General features: G+C 39.0%; 1 protein-coding gene across 3 annotated transcripts in view; it reads right to left on the bottom strand.

Annotated features, from left to right (window-relative positions):
* The window catches only part of Fto (FTO, alpha-ketoglutarate dependent dioxygenase), a 442060-nt gene that overhangs the window by 332010 nt on the left and 89173 nt on the right, over window positions 1–20877 (bottom strand). For 2 of the 3 annotated variants that reach the window (XR_002822291.1, XM_023721790.1), the window contains exon 2: window positions 12691–12787. The exons of the other annotated variant lie outside the window; for it this stretch is intronic. Coding sequence is in view for 1 of the 2 variants with exons in the window: in XM_023721790.1 (XP_023577558.1) it covers window positions 12691–12744 (54 nt within the window). In the remaining variant the exon portion in view is untranslated. The remainder of the gene's footprint in view (window positions 1–12690; window positions 12788–20877) is intronic. 3 annotated transcript variants of the gene reach the window in all.

Consider the following 20877-nt stretch of genomic DNA (forward strand, 5'->3'; position numbering starts at 1 on the left):
AATAGTTCAATAAAGTTTAGGAGAAATTTTCACATATCAACATCACTTAAACTCAATTATCTGCATCTATGTCAGGCCCCCTCAGTTAACTATCAGAAATCAAATTTAATTGCTGTAACTATATAAATCAGCTTAGGGGCCAGGGAGATGGCTCAGTGGAATAAGTGCTTCCTTGGCAAGCGCAAGGGCCTGAGTTCAATTCCCGGTTCCGCAAAAAAAAAAAAGTATATAAATCAGCTTAAAACAATCACATTCTTCCAACACTCAAGCCATGTTCACCTGAGTTTGTCCCTTTGGAACATGAAGTGAAAGTATAGAAAACAAATGCCCCTATCCAAGACGTGCAGGTTATAAAGCAAAAGCTACAGCCCTTGAGGTTCAAGGCGTGATGCTGTTTCTAAGGGATCACTGCTCAAGTCAACCTTAGCTTCTGTCGTGCTCCAACGGTAGGTCAAGAATTACAGGCTTAATGTTAGTGGTTGAAGAGAGCCAGAGATTAGCATTTCAGTTTGCTTTTAAGTTCTTCCACTCCATTTCTGATTGTTACCTATTAAGAGTTCACAGTAACAGAGACTATCCAAATGGATCACTGAGTTCACAGCAGTCAAAAGGAATCTAGAATAGTTCAGATATTCTAAATACATAACTGGAGTTGGTTTTTATAAGAATGTGTATTACTTCATAAACTAGATTTGAAATAATCTATACTGAATTCTACTTCACTCAAAGTCAGAGTTTAATTTTATGGTTTTATTTTCATTATGCTCTGATCTGCCAAAAAATACACAGACCATTCTAATTTGAATGCACATTGTCAAAACTGCCCTGAACCACAGACCCATAGCAGCATGCCACCCTGAGCAGCACAAACAGCTTGCTTGCTCCACTCCTCTTACTTATTCTTTGTAGATCAAAAAGTTTTCTTTTTTTAATAGTCAATAAATTCATAACCAATAAACCATTTTTAAAGACTTATCATGAAAAAAGAATGTGTGTGTACATACATATATCAATTTTCTTACACAACCCTTGGAGACCACCAAACAATTTTCTCTATTCCAAAACAATGCATCCACTTCTCATCCTCACTGCTAACCTCCTAGGGCATGCCACCATTACCTGTCCCCTAGAACACTCCAATATTTTTTCCTAGTTTTCCTCTATTCCCCCTGCCATAGTCTGCTCTCCTGATAAAAATCTGAACCACTTCTTTTTACATTTTTTTTAGGGAAGGGTCTACAGGGTGTTCAGGTCTCACTACTAGATCAGACTCTTAATGAGATGACTGCTTACAGTCTCCCAAGAGCTGGGATTACAGGCACATGCCACCACACTCAGTCTCAACTGCCCCCTCAGGGCACCTGATCCACCTGTTTATAACCTCCAAAGAGCTGGGATTACAGGCGCATGCCACCACACCCAGTCTCAACTGCCCTCTCAGGGCACCCCATACACCTGTTTATAGCCTCCAAGAGCTGGGATTACAGGCGCATGCCACCACACCCAGTCTCAACTGCCATATCAGCACACCCCGGGGGTGGGGCCAGCACGGCAGGCCTGGGAATTGAACCCCAGGCCCTTGTGCCTGCTTGCAGGCACTTTAGTCCACTGAGCTATTTCGCCAGATCTTTTTAAAAGGTAGATCAACAGCTAGGAATGCAGCTCAATGATAGAGTACTTGCCTAGCATGCACAAGACCCTAGGTTCCATCCCTGGCACTACAAAAATAATAATAGTAACTAATTAATTTAAAATTATAGCAAACCACACTACGCCCTTGCTTAAAATCTTTTACTTTCTCAATGAGTCCCACTGCCAACAGAATAAAATCCACAGTCATTAACATGGCTGTCTTTCCTCCACACAGCAAGTTTTCCTCCCACTCACTTCTTTCCAGTCACATGGTCTTCACGGGTTCTTCATGTAAGATCTTTCCCTCCAACACCTTACAAGTTTTTTCTTTCTTTTTTTCTTTTTTTCTTTTTTTTTTTGGCGGAAGCAAGGATTGAACTCAGGCCCTTGCACTTGCCAGGGAAGTGCTTATTCCACTGAGCCATGTCCCTGGCCCTGTTTTTTCTTTCTTATCTATTCATTCCCAAACTGGCCTAATCCCAGTCATCCTATCAGAAGTACACACCCACACCATGGACTATAATATAACCTGTTTCTTCATTTGTACTCATCATTCATCTAGTTCTCTTAATAGAATGTAAATTTTGCTGAAGTAGAAGCCTAGTACTTATTCTATTCTATAATTTTTTTTTTTGCATTTACTTTGTGCAAGGCATTACCCCTTAGTTACTGGGATTCAAAAATAAACCAAGGAGACAGAAATCCCTCTCACACAGTGGTATGATCCTGAGGTTTTACTGCTTCAATCTGACTTCTGAAGATATTCTCATTAAACTACTGCTGTAGTCAGGTTTACAAGGTGTTAAAAGTTTGTGTCTGGATGCCCCCTCTCCCCAGGCCACAAGCCTCATGTGTTCATAGGGGTGGGGAACTTTTCAGAGGTGGCTGAATCTATTTTGTGATTGATTTATTGTCTAGTGCTAGAACTGGGGATATAGGTGCTACACCCTCCCTAGCACAGGTAGCCTGCATACAATATAAGGAAGGAAAAGAGACTTGCTCCCCTTCCCCGATTTTCGCTCCTGTAGTTTTTGCTGTCTTCTGCCACCATGAACTGTTGCCCCTCTGCCACGTCATCCTGCCTCAGAGTCAGCTAAGTATAGACAGAAACCTCCACAAACTGTGAGCTAAATAAATCTTTCCTTAAGTTGGGATGTCAGATATTTTGTCTCAGCAATAAAGTAACTAAGATATATGGAAACAGATTTAATACAAGACACAATTTATGGACTTATTTTATAGCATTCACTCAAAAAATCAAATATAGAAGAGTGCAGGAGATCTGTCCATGCTAGAGATCCAAAGAACCCAGCTGAGGGCCTGGATCTCACAGCAATGTCCTGCACAAGTCCAGCTGAAGAGCTAGAGCCCACAGCAATGTCCTCCATGAGTCCAGTCAGAGGCGTAGAGCCCAAAACAATGTCTCGTGCCAGTCTGAATCAAGGATTTGCACAAGGAAGACCTAAAGGTCAGCGGGGGAAGGTAGAAAGCTTGCACCAGTGGGATGAAGGCTCTATGCCAGCAGGCTGAGGGATGTACACCGGAGCCAGGAAGTGATAAGCCAGGTAGTGAAGGTAAGGAGTGAGCGCCCCACAAAAGAACCATAGCTATCCTCAGTGAAAGTAAGGACCAGGGATCCTCCAAAGATGAAAACAGTTGAGTTCCTATCAAGAAAATAAGCATGGCAAGCTTCTCCAAGAGAATCAACAGCATGCCATCTTCCCCTCCAGTTCTTTTACACTGTTGAGAACAATCCTCCGATGGGCTTTCCACACGCTACACCTTACAAACTATTAGTTAATCCCAACTCTCAAGTCACAAACACATGAAATCGTGGCGACTGGTTTCATAAACAATACTCAAGATGTGATGAGGTCAAAAACTTTACCTCTAAATATGGGCAGAAGTAATAGCAAAAGCTTTAGCTCTAACACAACAACATAGAGCTGAGTGTTTTCCAGGCTACTTAATACCACTTGTATAGAAAACACTTTGCTTCCAAATCTTAAACTGTTTTATAGTTTCTCATCAATCACAACACCCCTACACATTTCTACCCTGTCTATGCTCCCTACGTACCACCTCAACAAAGCTTGCTAAAGGATATGTTGAAATAGTTTGAATATATTATGTACACATCTGCAATGTGTGAATTTAACTCCAAATGCTGTACAATCTATTTTTTTCCTTTAGGTTTAGCACAGGGAACCTCATTTGCCTATTCAGTGACTGGCAAGAAAACCTATTTGCAATTACCTGTTAGATCTGTCACACCAAATTTAGCACTTCAGCAATTATAATAAGCAAAGCCCAAATGTGAAATCACTTAAGTATAGTCTCTTTTTGCTGGTAGGATGCCCTGAGTTCTACCCGGAGGAGCTTATCACTGCCAAAACCTTGACAGCCTACCTATTTGCAGGTCTGCTGATAGGTACCTGGCTATCTTTCTTCCAACCTAAAGAAAAGAAATCCTGGGAAAACACAAATCTATCTCTTGTTCCATAAAAAGCATTCACTCCTTAAAGTTCCCATGTAACCAATCCATACTTAATTCATACATTAAAACTAATTAAAGAGCTAACTCACATATGTGGAAATACACAATGAGAGCCAAACAGGAATATCACCAACTCAGGTATTGCTAGTTTGATGTTTAGATTCATTTGTCTACATATTTCAGAGTGTTTTCATAGTGTAAATATACAGACTTCAAGTATACTGCTTTACTTTGTAGAATCATGTACTGAAAAGTACATAAAATATTTGAGGAAAAAAGATCTATTAATATAGACTCTCAGTACCAGGTTCTATGATCAAATACACACAACCAGTGCTCACCTATAAGGCAGTGATAGCTAGGAAGCATCAGTGGCTCTTTATAATTACATACTCAGCATTTTTCAGTATGTTTGCCAAGGCTACTCCAGCCCCACTGATTCAGAATGGCAAAGAGTAAGGTCTGGCTGCCTCTGTGTGTGCTCTCCAAAAGCTCCAAGGTGAGGTAGTGATCCTCACTTTAGAAACCTCCCTGACAGAACCTAAAGTCATCAGGGGTCAGGCTCTTAAATGAGGGAAGTAGGTAGGCAAAAGGCGTATGAAGTAATACAGCATTCAATCAAATTAAAAAAAAAAAAAGTTAACTGTGGTCTCAATTTCCTCTGTTCCTCCTGACTTTATTTTGTTGGTTTTGTTGGTTTTGTTCTGTTTGTATTTAGACTACACTTAGCTGCATAATATCTCATTCATTTCTGTGTTTATAGTAGCTGAGGCACAATAGGCTCAATTGTGGTTTGTTAAATTACTAATAAGAATGGAGTGAAATCCCAACTCTTTGACAGGGTTAGAATTGCCAAGTAAACTCCTCATTCATTCACGTAACCAAAATTTATTGCACACCTACTCTACACAGGGCTCCAAAGACTGAGATGAATAAGACAAACAAGATTCGTGTCCTGTGGAATTTACATTTTTGAAGAATAGGCACAGACCAGAACAAACATTCATAAATAAATAAGCCATCATAGACAGTGATGGGTGTTACTCGGTGAGAAAACAGCTGCATTCTTATCTCAAAGGTGTTTAAGCTACACAGGGTTGAGAGGTACTACTTTAAAATGATCTGAAAAATATGCTTACCTGATTGGGAGATGGGAGGATGAGAGGTCAAGAGTTAAAGACCCTGAGCAGTGCCACTCTGCCAATTAAGAGACCCTGAACAAATCACTAAATCAATCTAGAGGGGTTTGATTAAGTGGTCTCTAAGACTGTCCACAGCTGTAAGCTTTGATATTCTAGGAAAGACGCATTAGCAAAATATCACACGGTGTGATGATCATGCCCAGTCTACAGTGCCCAAGTACTCTGAAGTGCGATTCCTCACAGGTTAGCCTTTGACACCTAAACATTACACATTATTATAAATTGAAGACATTTGAGTCCACTTCTACAGTTTACCTAAGGCCAAGGCACAAGCTCAGATATTTTGTTGTCACAGTGCAATGGCTACTGGCACGCCTGGACTCGGTTAGGAAGCTGGCACTGCCACAGGTCCTAGGGCAAGGAAAATAAATGTGGAGTTCAAAGTAATGAAGGAATCCAGAAATTAGTCAGCTTCCCTCCCCCCTTCAATTAGTAAGAGAATGCAATAATAACCCAGGCACTAGTGGGCAGGGGGTTTCTCCTGTAAGGACCTTCGTCTGATGCATATTGATTCTTAAAGTGACATTCAGAGGCTGAACCCCATGAACATAAATGCAAAGCTTGAAGGAGATAGGCATTTTCCCAGGGACAGAGTCCATCAGATCACAAAAGGGTCAATCCAGGGGCACTACACAAGACACTTTAACAAGCTCTCTAATTGTCATATGAATCCACATTACATAAACAAGGCAACTGAGGTTTAGAGAAATTAAGCAGTATGCCAAAACACAACCAAGAAATGACACAGCAAGAGAATAAGGGCATACCTTATGGTAGAGCTCTTGCCTAACATGCGTAAGGCCCTGGGTTCCATCCTAACATTGCAAAAACCAAAAGTGGCATTACAAGAAATTTAAACCCTGATCTGCCAGTCTCCAAAGCCTATTTTTTCTCCTTCCTGCTATGCTCACTTCCAAAGGGGAAAAAAAAAATCATTTAAAAGAATGAGTAAGTGAAGCCCCCATGGACAAAGGGCCATAATCATGTACTGTTACTGACAAGGCAAATCCAAGCCTACTATTTTCTAGAGGCAGCAGGAACCAACATCTGTTTTTCAGCTTCTGCCTCTGCCCACAAGAATAAGACGAAATATGAGAGCCCAAACTAAGATACAACTTTCAGGATCCTTTCTCCTCCCAAGTCAAAGCACAGGCATCGGCTCAGCAAGCCCACACCCAAGTTTTCTATCCTGCCATCTGAAAGGCACGAGGCAGGGTACTTGTACTGCACTCCTTGAATTTGGTGGCTATGGACAGACCTCACTCTCCTAACTTGCCTCTGGGTCTAACCCTGGCTTTATCCTCTCATATGCACACAAGTGACTACTTCTATTTCACGAGTCATTTACATAAAAAGGCAATCTGAAAATCGTGTTCCACACATGACAGAATCTGAAGCAAAGAAACGTCCATTTATACTGTGGCATAACGACAAGGCATAGCATTTGAATAAGGAATTTGCCTAAATCTCCAGAATCTGAATTTAGTAGCTGTGTGACACTGGGTAAATTTTTACCTGTCTGAGCCCTATGTGCTCATTTATAAAAGAGAGAATTTTTCATATTTTAATAATCAACAGATTTAAGAGTACCAACTGTATACAAAGCATTGTATCAAGTTTTAAGAGTACAAATGTGTCCGACAGTTAAGGTTCCTTCCTTCATAAAGCTTATGTTCTATGCAGAAGAAAAGGACCCAAATACTATAATCATTAAATTACAAAATTGATTTTAATAACACTGATTACAGTACAATAAGTATGGCTCATAGTTTTTGATTATGTATAAATATGTCAGAAGCTATTATACGAAATTTTAAGTATTTAATTTTCACAATGGAGAGACATGTTATTTCCATTTTTTAGGAGAAAACTAAAGCCAGAAAGGTTAGATAACTCATCCAAAGTCACACAGCCAGTCAGTGGCAGGGCCTCAGTGGGAGTCCAGATAATCTAATAGCAAAACCTCATTTTACAGTATTTCAAGTGATTTTGGGGGCCAGCCAAGTAGCTCAATGAATTAAAGTGCCTACAAGCAGGCACAGGAGCCAGAGGTTTGATCCCTGGGCCTGCAGTGTAGGCCCCGCCCCTGAGGCCCACTGAGATGGCAATTGAGACTGGGCGTGGTGGCCCAAGCCTATAATCCCACCTCTTGGGAGACTGTAAATAGGTGGATCACTAAGAGTCCAATCTAGTAGTGAGACCCTGGAAACCCTGTAGACCCTTCTCTAAAATAAAAATTTTAAAAAAGAACACTGCAGTTGGGTGTGGTGGTGCATGTCAGTATTTGAAGTGACTTAAGGATAGCAGAATCTAGTGATGCAAGGGAAGGAAGTAGCAGTACCTTTGCTGGTCAAAGAAGTACACTGAGCAGATGTCTCTTTGGTTCAGACAAATCACAAGCAGCAAGACCTAGGATAAAGAAGTAGGCAAGGAGTGTTCCAAGCAGAAGGAACAGCTAGTACAAAGACTAACTACCTCGGGGGCAGAAAGAAGGCCAGTAAGGGCGCCAGGTGGGTTCGCAAAGATAAAAGCCAGACCATATGGAACTTGTCGGCCAGATCAGGAGAAAGACCACATTCCATGTACAACACCAAATCACTAAAGGGTAGCAGAAGAGTGACATAATTTGATTTCCATTTTGACAACACGAATCCCAGCTCAATGGATTATGAATAAGAGAAGCTTTGAAAAGTGGAGATATGCAGACCCAATACCAGGGGAAAATATGGGTGATGTAGCCTGTGGTAATAGAAGAAAAGAAACATACCCTCTGTCAGAAAGTCACCAAGAGAATAGAAAAGTGTAAATACTTAACACCGCATCCTCTACACAGGAGGCATTTATACACAAGTTACCCTCCCTGGCTAACATAAATGAATAAGAGTTTTAAGATAGAGCTATAAATCATACCCTAATTACTCTCTTTGATGTCCCACAAATTTCTGCAGAGAAGTCTATCATTTAGAGAGTAAACTGTAGTGCGCCAAATTCAAAACACAATAAAGAATTGACCTATTAAATGAGCTAGACTGTTAAGTTAAAACCGATTCTGTGTGCCAAGCTGAAACACAAAGGATCAGTCTTCTTGAACAATAAAGACCAGTTAAGAGGAGACTCCAGTTACACAATCCCCTCCCCTTCACCGTAAGTCACTTGGCTGGATTTTTTTTTTTAATAGAAAAGACAAACTCCTGAGTAAATGTAATAATTGTTTCAATGATGTTACCCCAACCACCCAAGAAGTTAAAAAAAGAAACTGGAAAATTGGGATTCTTCTATTACAAGATTAGTTAATTGTTGCCTCAAGTCTGGGCTTTAGCTGAAGTGAAGAGATGCTGCATTTGGAGAGCTAACAGCAACTGGAGAAGCAGAAAGATTGTCAAATATAACTGAAATAAGCAAGCAAATAAACGAATAAAACAAAGGCTTGCCAATGAAGCCAAGCGACTGAATTTGCTATCCCAAATAGGTCCTTCTTAGAGAAGGCTTTCCTTACAAATGTCCTCCACAGGAGTCCTATGGCAGTGTCAATACTCACACCAATAACTGATCTCTGACGCACTTGTCACTCACTATTTCCCTAACATCAACAAGGAAAACAGCAACCAAAACACAACCATACTGATTTCACTTAAACATTAATTATCACCATAGGCAACTGAAAAAGAAATGTCTGCCCCAAAAATTAAGCCCCTAGAATCGGATACTTGGCTAAATGCAATCCCAGAAGAGGAGAGAAACTGGTTCCCCAGGATTGCCTCAGGCCCCCCAAGACCCAGAACAAAGAAGATGCTAGCCTTCAAGAAATACCCACTAAATACCTATTACTCTACTTTGAATTTTTAACTATTTAAACTTTCCTAATTGTTTTAGTGTAGTGGTTTGGCAAAGTATCCAGATGATCAATACTATTTTCATAATCATACTACTATTCCTTTTTTCATAAGATCGATACTTCTATTAATCGTTTACCAAGAAGGTGCTAAACTTGCAGGGGACTTAGCACAAATCAAGGCACAGACACATTAACTAGTAGTATTCCTTCTGTATTTTTATTATTTAACTGACAAATAATAACTACATATATATTTATAGAGTACAATGTAATATATATTTTTATTGTTTTGTTCTATTTGTTTTCTTTTTGGTGTTAGGGATTGACCACTGTATTGCTGAGCTATTCTCTTGAGATTACACAAATTACACATTATTAATAACAATCAATGCATACTGTACAAAAGGTCCCAGAAATACAGCAATTCCTGTATTACTTCACAAGCATTCAAGTAAAAAAAGGGAAAAAAAAAATAAAAGTTTCCTTTTCATCAGCAAAGAATTAGGAAATAACTTTTTAAACATCTAACTTTAGCAATCACTTTACTATTCTCTGTGTCAAAATAGGAAATATACACAAGCACTTTTAATAAACAAGAAAATAAGATGGTTGTCACATCAAAGCAAAGCACATTTATTATTTTAGCTGTGGGCTGTGAGTCCCTCAAAACACCATTTTTACCTGGAAAAATGTCTGGCTGACATTCTTCTACTTAATCAGATGAACATGCAGCAGATATTTTCTTAAAATTAATAAAGTGAACCTTTTATTTTCAGTAGAAAAAAGATATATATTGATTGCCAATGATAAAAGTCAAGTTTTCAAGCAAAGATCAGAAATTTGCAAACTTTGTATTTGCCATCTTGAGTTTGGCAGCTTCACAACAACTCATAGACACTTCTCTGGCAGTTCCGTGGTGATATTAAGGAGCATGACTCTTGTTTTATATTGTATACCAAGGTGTGTCAACATTTGGAAGATTTGCATAATTGAATGATCCAATACAGTTTCAGAGTCCACCTTACAACTAACCCTTAAGAAACTATCAGTTGTCTAAGAAAAACTGTAGCAAATATATACAACAATACTATTTACTTTATAAAAAGAAGTAGTATTGGGCCAGGGAGATAGCTCAGTAGAATAAGCGCAAACACAAGGGCCTGAGTTCAGTCGCCGGTTCCGCGAAAAAAAAAGTAGTAGTATCACTTTTGACAACATGAATGAATCTAGGTAATATTATGGTAAGTAAAACAAGACAAGCACAGAAGGACTAATATTGCACGATCTCACTTAAACATGGAATGCAAGAGTTAAACTTACATACTAGAGAAAGGTGAGGCGGGACCAAGAAAGAGAAAATGTTAGTCAATGGGCACTAAAACTGAGTTAGACAGGAGGAAAAAGTTCTAGTAATCTATTGCACAGAATGTTGACTATAGTTAATATATATTTCAAAACTGTTGAAAGTAGATTTTAAATGTTTCAACCACCAAAAATTATTAATGAGTTGCTGATATGCTAATTAGTCCCATTTAATTGCTCCACAATGTATACATGTGTCATAACACCACACTGTACCCCATGAGTATATACAAATAATTTTTCAAAACTAACTTGTCAGGTTTCAGTATAGTATTGAAGAACACTCATTTTTGGTTGCAGCAGAATCAACTAAAATACTCTTTTTCAATTAGTATCTGTGAAAGACAAAACAACATACTACAATGCCTGAATGCAAAAGCACATGTAAGAATCAGCTTCTACTAAAGTAAGACATTAAAGAAATGTGCAAAAAAGAAAAACAATTTTGTTTGTACTGGAAAATACTTCTCATAAAAAAGTTAACATGTAATGGATTTCTTTTTGTTGTTATTCTTAGGTAAACAGGTCTTTATTTTGAATTCCTGTTTTAGTTCCTAATACACTAGTCATCAATAGTCAAAACCTCATATAAATAAAAGGCTTTGGGGTCTTGATTGAATGATTTTTAAGAGTATAAAAGGGTACTTAAGTCAGAAAGTTTGAGAACCTCTGGCCCAAAGCAAATATATAACAGCTACCTTCTCACACAACCTCTGTAAAAACAAAAATCAGAAAGACAACTGAATTTCTATAGACTTTAGTGTGTAATTTGCTTAAAGCCCATGGGCCTTGCTAATTTGCATGTCTGATTTATTCACAATCCTTTCTTCCTCCTCCTCTCTGGCCAGAAACCACAGACAAATTCCATTGCTATTTATCAACCGTCACTTAAGCAAACTGCAATGCAGTGGTATAGACATGGAGCTCATCCAGCCTGGCAAACAGGGATAAGGAGATCAACTCCATGGTTTTCCGCCCTGGGTCCTTTTCAAATACTAAATCCACAAAACACAGCATTAGTTTGCTCAAAGCAAATAGTTAATTTGTCCTTTCACTAGAAATCAAAAGGACAAAATCACACAGCTAGAGTATTGCTTCAGCCCCTACATTGACCCTCCACTATCCCCTTTTTCCTCAGCAAGTGGATGTCTAAGCCATGAAGAATCTACAAATCAATCAATTCATACCAAATATTTATACTGCCCACATGAAAAAAGAGGACACACAGTCATAAAAAGAAAACAAAAAATACAGGTAATGAAATGAAAATGTCTTTGTAAATAGTGCAACAAAAAGTATGAACAAAGGACAAAAGTACCAAAGTGATAAAGGTATAAATAAACGAGAAGAAGAAAAAGTAAAAACAGGTAATAAGGTTTGCAAAAGTAAAAAGCAATTAAAGTTAGTGATCACAAGTCAGTGATTATACCTTTTGGCTTAAAATTCATTTAGCAGGGGGAAAATGGAAGGTAAGCGTAGAACGATAGATTGTACTGTGATCTGGAAGGTTCCGAAAGTCAAGCTAAGAAGTCTGGATTGTACCCTGAACATAATAAGGAGCTACAAAAGGCTTTTGAGGAAAGAACACAATGTGAGTATATTTTTAATTTGTTGTCCTGTTTTTTTAAACACTAATCTATTTATGATATAGTTGTGTTAAAAGAAACCAAGACTGGTGGTCTGATGGCCAGAAAAGAAAACCATAGAAAATCCCAGGCAGCGATGAACTGGACCTCAACAAAGAGATGGAAATGGATTTGAAATAGAATCAAAAGTTACAGGGTGGTAAATAAATCTGAAATCTAAGTTATTAACAACCCATCTACAAAAAGCCTACTAAGCTAATAACTGTACAAAACAGTAAATAAAATGCATGACATACTGATTTGGGATGCAAAAATATGGGTTTGGTTTTCTTCTGTTTTGCTTTGCTTCACACTGAGCTACAAGGTCTTTTTAACTTGAGAAGATCTCACAAAGTTCTTAAGTAGCCCAAGCTAGGCTTCACTTGCAATCTTCCTGCCTCAGCCTGCCAGCATACTGGATTACAGACCTACACCACCACATGTGGCTTAAAGATGTGATTTTCAACACACGAGAGGGAAGGTAGATGTGATGGACTTGCGTTAGGCACTCTTAAAATTTCCTATTATTGTGCATACCTGCACTGCACAGAATGGAAAGATAAGAAGTACATTTCCCAGGCTCCTCTGCATCAAGGGTTCTGGATAAGGATTCAGCTCCACTGATTAAAGCACCCTGTGTAAGATTTAGAAGGTAAGAAATCAAACGGAGGCCGTCATCCTGTTGTTCTGACTTTTTCTGCAGACAAGACAGTCATGGGAAACAGTGGGTTTCGACAACGTTCCAGGACCTGGTAGTAACTTTGAGGTTATCTAATACCAGCTCTCACGGTGGCACTGTTCTGATCCCCAGGTACAGCTACAGTGCTGTGTTCCTATAAATCAACAGTTCTAACAATGGCTGCCTGATTCCTCTCCTAGCAAGCCAATCTGCGATGCTGACTTAGAAGCCCACCTTCAGAGGCGCAGTCTCTGGTCTTCCAGCAGACTTTACAGGAATCTATTTCCCTAGCTAACACAGTTCTGTTTCCTGTAGCTAAATTCAAACATACACAATGGGCTTTAGGTAGAGACAAAGCCTGCCAAATGAAAACATTTGATACATATTTGAAAGAAAAGAACCAGAATTTAGAAACGAAGACAGGCCACAGCAACTAGAGCCTACCTGCACACATCCAGCGGTCTGAGATTCCAGCCTCTATTAATTCATTCTCTGAAATCTCTACAATTCCTCTTGGAACAGAGAAAAACATATCCTACTACTCATCTTATGTGATTATAATAATATCTCACATTTATCTAGTACTGTGCCTACAAACATAAGCAAAGGTATTTGGAAATGATCAGATCTCATTTTTATCTGGCATAGCAGACCAAAAGGGTCAGTATTTATCATCTCAGTTTTAAAGAGAATTAGAGCTACTGAAAAGGTCGGCAGTTTGTCTAAGGTCACGGAGGAGAAGTTGGTAGTCCTACTAAAGCATTTCCTGCTTTCAATTTATTTTCTCTTGTTTAGTCTTCTGACAGTTATGTGACCATATTCTAAAGTAAATGTTAAAACTGTTGGTGCAGAAATATTAGGAGCCTAAGAGGGTTTGTAAAATCACAAAGAATTAAATGGGGCCTACCTAACGACCATGGAAAAAGTTAAAATTCTCAGGGTAATTTTCTTCTCTATTCTTACCTAAAACATAGTGTTTGTGGCAGGCCTACCATTCCGGTCACATACTTCCAAACACATACAGTCAGTCCTGAGTAGCAAGTGTCATTCAATTATTCAGGCAGCTATTCCTTTATTTTTCTATCAAGTTGGAAAATTAACAGTGTTATATTTGTAAACCTTCACTAGGCCCTTACATAAAAGCTCAAAAATGTTTATATGATATATAACTCCCGTTTGAAGACACTCTGAGGCGAGTTAATATAAACCTATCGTGAATAAATGTTCAGAAAGCAGCTCTGTTAGACAGAGGTTAAACTGTGACCTTCCCAATATTTTCCATAGAATGTACAATCCATCACGTACAAAAACACAGTGAAGATGTGAGGTGTTGGTAAGTACCCCTGTTAGTGAGAAATTCTGCTAATTATTACACCAAATAAGCATAGTTAACAGGCCATGGCCACAAGAGGGGCATGTTTCAGGGCATTAAATAGCTGCATAGAGGAGAGAGGAATATATTACACTATGCCCTTTACCAATAAAACAATTTCCCTGACACCTAGAAATCCAGTCAGCTGGAGCAAGATAAAAAGTGTTCTGAGGTTGGCTGTGTGAAGAATGATGCTTCAGTGCCACCTAGTGACTTGCGTGTTTTAAAGTGCGGTGCTCAGGGTAACGGTGAGGATCTTCAAGCTAAGCTTAGTGGCAGGAAAGGGGACGGGGCCAGAAGAAATCCCCCTTGAGGGGCTGGGGTACAGCTTGACGGTGGAGGGCATGTTCAGCAAGCATAAGGCCCTGGCTTGGTCCTCAGCACCAGCCAGAACAGACAACACATTCTGAGAACTCTTCTAATTACATAAGTGCTCTTCAAAGCACACACAGTATCTTTTCTTTCCTTTTTTACTAGCCTTCCTAAGTAGATGTCTCTCAACCTAAATTTCAAAATGAAAACAAGAGCCCAAAGAAAATCAGCCATTTTCCAGATATATCCTTTATTTACCCTAGAATTTCCTTAACTTTCAAAATTACGAAGAAAAAAGCAGCACAGGGATGCTGAGTTAAGACTGAACAGCACTGAAGTTTTTGAAGCTGCAAGACAAATATAAAAAGAAGCAAACTCCGCATAATAAAAATGCAAATGGCTTTAAAAGTAGGAAAATTCACCAATCTATATGGCAAAAGCTATCTGACATAAAAAAATTATGAAACCTCAAAAGAATTACTTTTCCCACAGGGAGTGTTTCCAAGTTGCTCGTTTCTAATGCAGCATTGGATGGATACACTGAACACTGTGAATATATAGTTGATCTTCAGAAAACAGCACCTATGCCAAGAAAATCGTGTCTCCTCACACTAGTGATTCAATGAAAAGAGTTCTGGTCTACATGACTTGTAATAAAGTAAAGTCACAGCCTCATGCAACTTAAGACTTTAAAGGAGGAAAACAGTCAAAAAAAAAAAAAAAAGAACAAGAAAAGAGGTAATGTATCAGATGATGACAAATGACACAGAGAAAAATAAATCAGGGAAACAGGGACAGAGAATGCCAGCAGTCAAGGACACAGTAAATGCTATTTCAGCAGTAACTCAGAGACAGTCTCCCAAGAACACGATGTTTAAATAAGAGACCAAAGAAGGCCATGGAACAAGCCATGTAGCTGTGAAGGAAGAAAGTTCAAACAGGAGAGAAGAGGAAGTAAAAGAAGTGAGGCAGGAAGTACTTGATCTGTTTGAGGAACACAATGGAACCCAGTCTGGGTGGCTTAGGAAGAAAGAAAAGAATGAGAGAACAGGTGAGGGATGGTGTGACAGATCAGAGAGAAAGCCAGGGGCTTGTGTCATTTTTTAAAATTCACATACCATGGGATTTACTCTTTTAAGGTGTACAGGTCAAAAAATATAGTCACTGAGCCACTGAATCAACACCATTACTTAATTTCCAAATATATTCATTATTCCAAAAAGAAATTCTAGCCAAGTGTGATGGTGCTCGCCTCTAATCCCAGCAGTTGGGAGGCTGAGGAGGAGGACTGCAGTGAGTTTGAGGCCAGCCTGGGGTGTACAGTAAGTTCAGAACTGCATAGCAAAAACGGCAGCCAGAAATGCATAGCAAAATCCTGTCTCAGAAAGAAAAAAAGAAGGCTGAGGAGATAACTCAGCAAACAAAGTGCTTGCCTGACAAGTGCAAGGACCCAGGCTCGATCCCTGTTACTGCATGCCATGCCAGCCCTAAGCCAAGGAGACTACCAGAACTGGGTGTGGTGGCACATGCCTGAAATCCCAGCACTGGGGAGGCTGAGACAGGAGAATCACTACAAGTCCGAGCTGGGTAGCAAGACCCTGAACAAAACAAATAAATAATAATAATAAAAGAAAAGAGCAGAGAGAAGAAAGCTCTGCACTTATTACAACCTCTCCCATTCTTTTCTCCGCAGCTCCTGGTAACCACTATTCTTTTTCCTATCTCCTTGGGCTTGCCTACTCTGCATATGGAATCATATAATTTATGGTATTTTGGCACTGGCTTCATTTACTTATCATATGGTTGCAGCAATACTGACAAATAATACTCCATTGTATGGACATACCACATTTTTATTACCCAGTCACCACTTAATGAACACTGTTTTTCCTGCTTGCTAGCTATTATGAAATTAGGCTACTGTGCACATTAGTGGGCATGTTGTATGTGAATGTATGTTTTCATTTTTCTTGGTTAAGTAGGAATGGAAACGCGGGACTGTGTGGTATCTTTGTTTAACATTTGACAGAAACATTTGAAGCAGAGGAGAGATGTGATCAGACTTGTTTTTTTTTTAACTTTGGTTGTTCTATAAAGACAGGCAAAAAAAAAAAAAAAAAAAAACCAGGGAGCCTACTCAGAAAAAAGCTAGTAACCTAGTGAAGGATGCTAAAATATATTTTGAAAACAGAGCCAACAGAATTGGCTGATGGGTAAGATGGAGAATAGGAAAGAAAGAGCCAGGGACGTTGCTAGGACTTTTGGCCCGAGCATAGATGAAACTGCTGCATATTGAGGCAAACAGGACGACAACAGAAGGAACAATCAATATTTATTCTTTCTTTACTCATTTCTGCCTCTTGAAGTGCCCCATACTCCACTTTCAGAGACCTATGCAATGCTGATCATGATCAGCAGCTGCCATATTTCTTATTGGTCAAATTCTTTCAAAAAAGATGCCCAGCTGGGCTTGTTGATACATACCTATAATCCCAGCACTTTGGGAAGCTGAGGTTGGAGGATCACAAGTCCAAGCCTCACCTGGATAACTTAGCAAAACCCTATCCCAAAATTTAAAAAAAAAAAAAATTAATAAGGTGAGGATGTAGTTTAGTATAAGGCCCTAAGTTCAATCTTCAGTACCACAGGGGGGAAAAAAAGGCATCTCATAGCCCCAACTTGCAGCAAAGTCCCTTTAGAGCCATGCAAGACAGTTTACTCTTGTAATCAACAAACTGAATTCCAACCAGCAGGACTACTGGTAAAACTACAAATGAGCAAAAAATAAAAGGATGAAAAGCTACTGCGTCTTTGGGACCCTTTACAAGGTCCATCATAAGAAATGGTTTCATCCCCCTAACACTGACAGTAGCACTTCATTTTTAAGGAACAGGAGAATTTAGGGAAAAAAAAAAAAAAACCGAGGGTGCGGGAAGCTGGGAATGACTGAGAAAAATGCAGAAAGCCTAGCCCTGAAATGTAATTGAAAAGATAGAACGCTTTTCTTCTCTGGCACTGGCTCCTACCAAAACAAGCACTTCTGTTATTAAATGCAATACAATTCATGTTCTTGGATTTCATAGCAACAAATATTTTATTAGCAACTAAAAAGAAAAACAAGAGCCGAAGAGGGAAAATATCTGAGCTTAAAGTACAAGAAGTGTTTAGTTACCTTGATCACACATCTCTTCAAAGCAACCAAACTATGTTTGCATATACCAAGAGTCAACAACAGATATGTTAAGACCTTTGTAGGTAAGCCACAGTCCTGCTGTTGTGAAGGTCCCACTCACCATCAAAATAAACACGGGTACCCACATTTCACACTGAAGTTTCTCTATAATTTACATTTAAAGCCAGTAACTTTCATAGTTTTGCTTTAGACTTTATTAGGTTTTTATTTATGATTTTTGTTTCTCAGCAACTACTGGGCAAACATGACAATTCTTGGAAACTAGAAAATCCAACCTACAAGTCATTTTCAAATGACCAGCTGTGGCTGTAAACCCAGAACCTGGGAAGCTGAGGCATGAGGACTGTTGGGAGGTATACCAACAGAAGGAAGGAAGGAAGGAAGGAAGGAAGGAAGGAAGGAAGGAAGGAAGGAAGGAAGGACGGATGGACGGATGGACAGACGGATGGACGGATCAATCCACACAAATTATTTTCAAATGTAAAAACATTTTTTGTCCTTTTTTACTTTTGAGACAATGTCTCCCTATGCAGTCCAGTCTAATTTTGAACTCACTATGTAGCCCAGCCTGGCCTTGAACTCACTGTAATACCCTTGCCTCGGTCTCCTGAGTGTTGCAATTACAGGCATGTACCACCATACCCAGCACAACGTAAAGGTAATTTTGTTTACAAAATGTGACATCTTAGGAAGCTTACATAAGATTGCATCTTATAAACACTTAATAAAACAAGTATTCATTTCAACTCTGTTCTTTTCTTTGAGGTTAACACATCTTTTTCAATATCTCACACAATCTTGCAGCTTCCTAAAACACTGCAGGGAGACCAATAGCTGCTGTTTTCCTCCTCTTCCTACTGAGCTCTAGCCAATGAAATGTGAGATGAAGCGATGAGCACCACTTCCAGATCTGGCTATAAAAACTCTTTAACACACCGCTCTGCGGGCTCCTTTTCCTTCTTATTGGACAGACTAAAAATAACTCAAGGTGACTTTTTAAGCCATTGCATTGAAGATAGCAAAGCCTCCCAAACTTATATCCCTACGTGAAGGCATGAAAGAAAATGTCCCACCACCCTGCTTACCATAATCATCCTTAGTACACAGCAAGATATAAATTTTATTATACTCAAGCCATTACAGTATAAGATAATGTTTTATTTTTGTGTGACAGCAATTAGTTATTCAACCTAATAATATAAATCCGTAGAGCTAGACCCAGTGCCTAGTGATTCACAGATAAGTTGTGTGGGTTACTAATTCACACCTTCATCTTTTGTATTTGTGCAATTACTAATTACTAATAAAAACAACAGCTAACACTTGTACAATTACTATGTACTAGCTACTATTCTAAATGCTTTCCATAACTCACTTGATCTTCAAAACAACCTTCAGTGGTAGTTACTATAATTATCCCCATTTGACAGATAATGAAACATAGCTACACAGAAATTACATGACCTATCCATGGTTACACAGGCAGTTAAGTGGTAGCGCCAGTGTTCAAGCCCAAGTCCTAATCCTCTGGCATACAAGCATTTAATGAATGCATTATAAATGTGAAGAAAAGAAGTGAAAACTTATACTCTACAGGAGCTTTATTTTCTTCTTGCTCATCCATAAATAGGCAACATACATAGACAAAACAAAGTATGCCATACACTTCCACATGTTTATCATATACATGTTCAAGAACTTCAGATAACCCAGCAAAGTGTGGATTTGTTAGAAGTCTGACTTCACAAAGCCATCCACTGCCTATGTGGTGAGATGGGCGGCTCACTTTTTTGAAAATGCAAATGTCTCTGAAAGAAGCTGGTAAGTAAATCTGTACTTTTCCAAAGAAGCCGGATTAACTTCATTGTGGGTTAAATTAGCTGAACATCAAAAAAGGACATCCAAAATAAACAGTCATGTACTGGTGGCAGCCAAGGGTGATGTGACCAAACGCATACTGGAGAAGGAATTCTAAGTGTGGTTGTGAACATTGCCCTAGTTCAAAGTAAACAAAGCAACAAGGCAAGTTTTGACATGGACAAGACATTTGAGATCATATAAAAGCAGCAGCCTCACTAGCAGGCCACAAGTCTAGATTAAATGCATATTTCAGATGACTCATAAACCACCCCTAAAATGACTACCATGAGCCAGAGGCTATTTCCCCACTTACACACAGCTGCCTATCTGTTTGATCCACCAAGTCCTGCTACACATATACAGCGTTGCCCTTTTGTGTACCAGCAGGAAAACTGAAAAGCAGCATTGGATTCCCTTCACATTATCTTCTACCAAGAAAAGAATAACTCCATTTCACCTTCTTCTTGAAAAGGTTCCAACATTGTCTCCCTAAAGACAGGACTGACCAATAGCATTAACACTGAGTCCAACAGATTTAGCTCCTTTGTGTTGGGCACTGTACTAGGAATGTTAACATGGACTAGGAATGTCTGCTTTAACTGCAAAAGATTTAAAACTTGACCTCTGTCAACTAACAAAGACGACAGGCAGATGGAGAAACAGTCAAGTTCACATGGCTTCTTTTGAGAGTAACCATGGGAAAGATTGAAGATGTCAGGCACCTAGGCCATTTTAGAAAAGACATAAAATAAGCTACGATATTGCAAGAACAGATGCAAACCGTAAGATTGAAGACATCGTCAGTCACTGAGCATTTATCTAAATAGTATACTATATGCCCGGGCATGTGCTAGGTTTTGGGAAAGATGTAAAAAGGAGGCTGCAACTAATATCACATTATAGCAGCTATCATAGGTAATATCAATTAAGCATTTATTATGTCAAGCACAATACTAAGTGTTGTAGCCTAGAGTAGAAACTCAATTATCACACAAACCCTATGAAAAATCCAGTCAGAATTACCATACATGGGAGAAAAACATGAACTTATTAGAATAAAAGTCAAAACATTTTTATAAGAAAATGTTATTTTCAAATGATTTCTGGAAACTCCCCCTAGACTTAGCACAGTATATACCACTTATTGTTAAATTGTTCAAAATATCCTCAGCACACGATCTGTAAATGTCATAAAGCCTGATTAAGAATTTTGAGGGGGGGCTGGTGAGATGGCTCAGTGGTCTAAAGCACCTACTTAGAACAAGCTAAGCTAAGCAAAAGCACAGGGACCACGGTTCAATCCCCCAG

The sequence above is a fragment of the Octodon degus genome, unplaced genomic scaffold (genome assembly GCF_000260255.1).
Source record: "Octodon degus isolate 3935 unplaced genomic scaffold, OctDeg1.0 scaffold00085, whole genome shotgun sequence".
Taxonomy (NCBI): Eukaryota; Metazoa; Chordata; class Mammalia; order Rodentia; family Octodontidae; genus Octodon; species Octodon degus.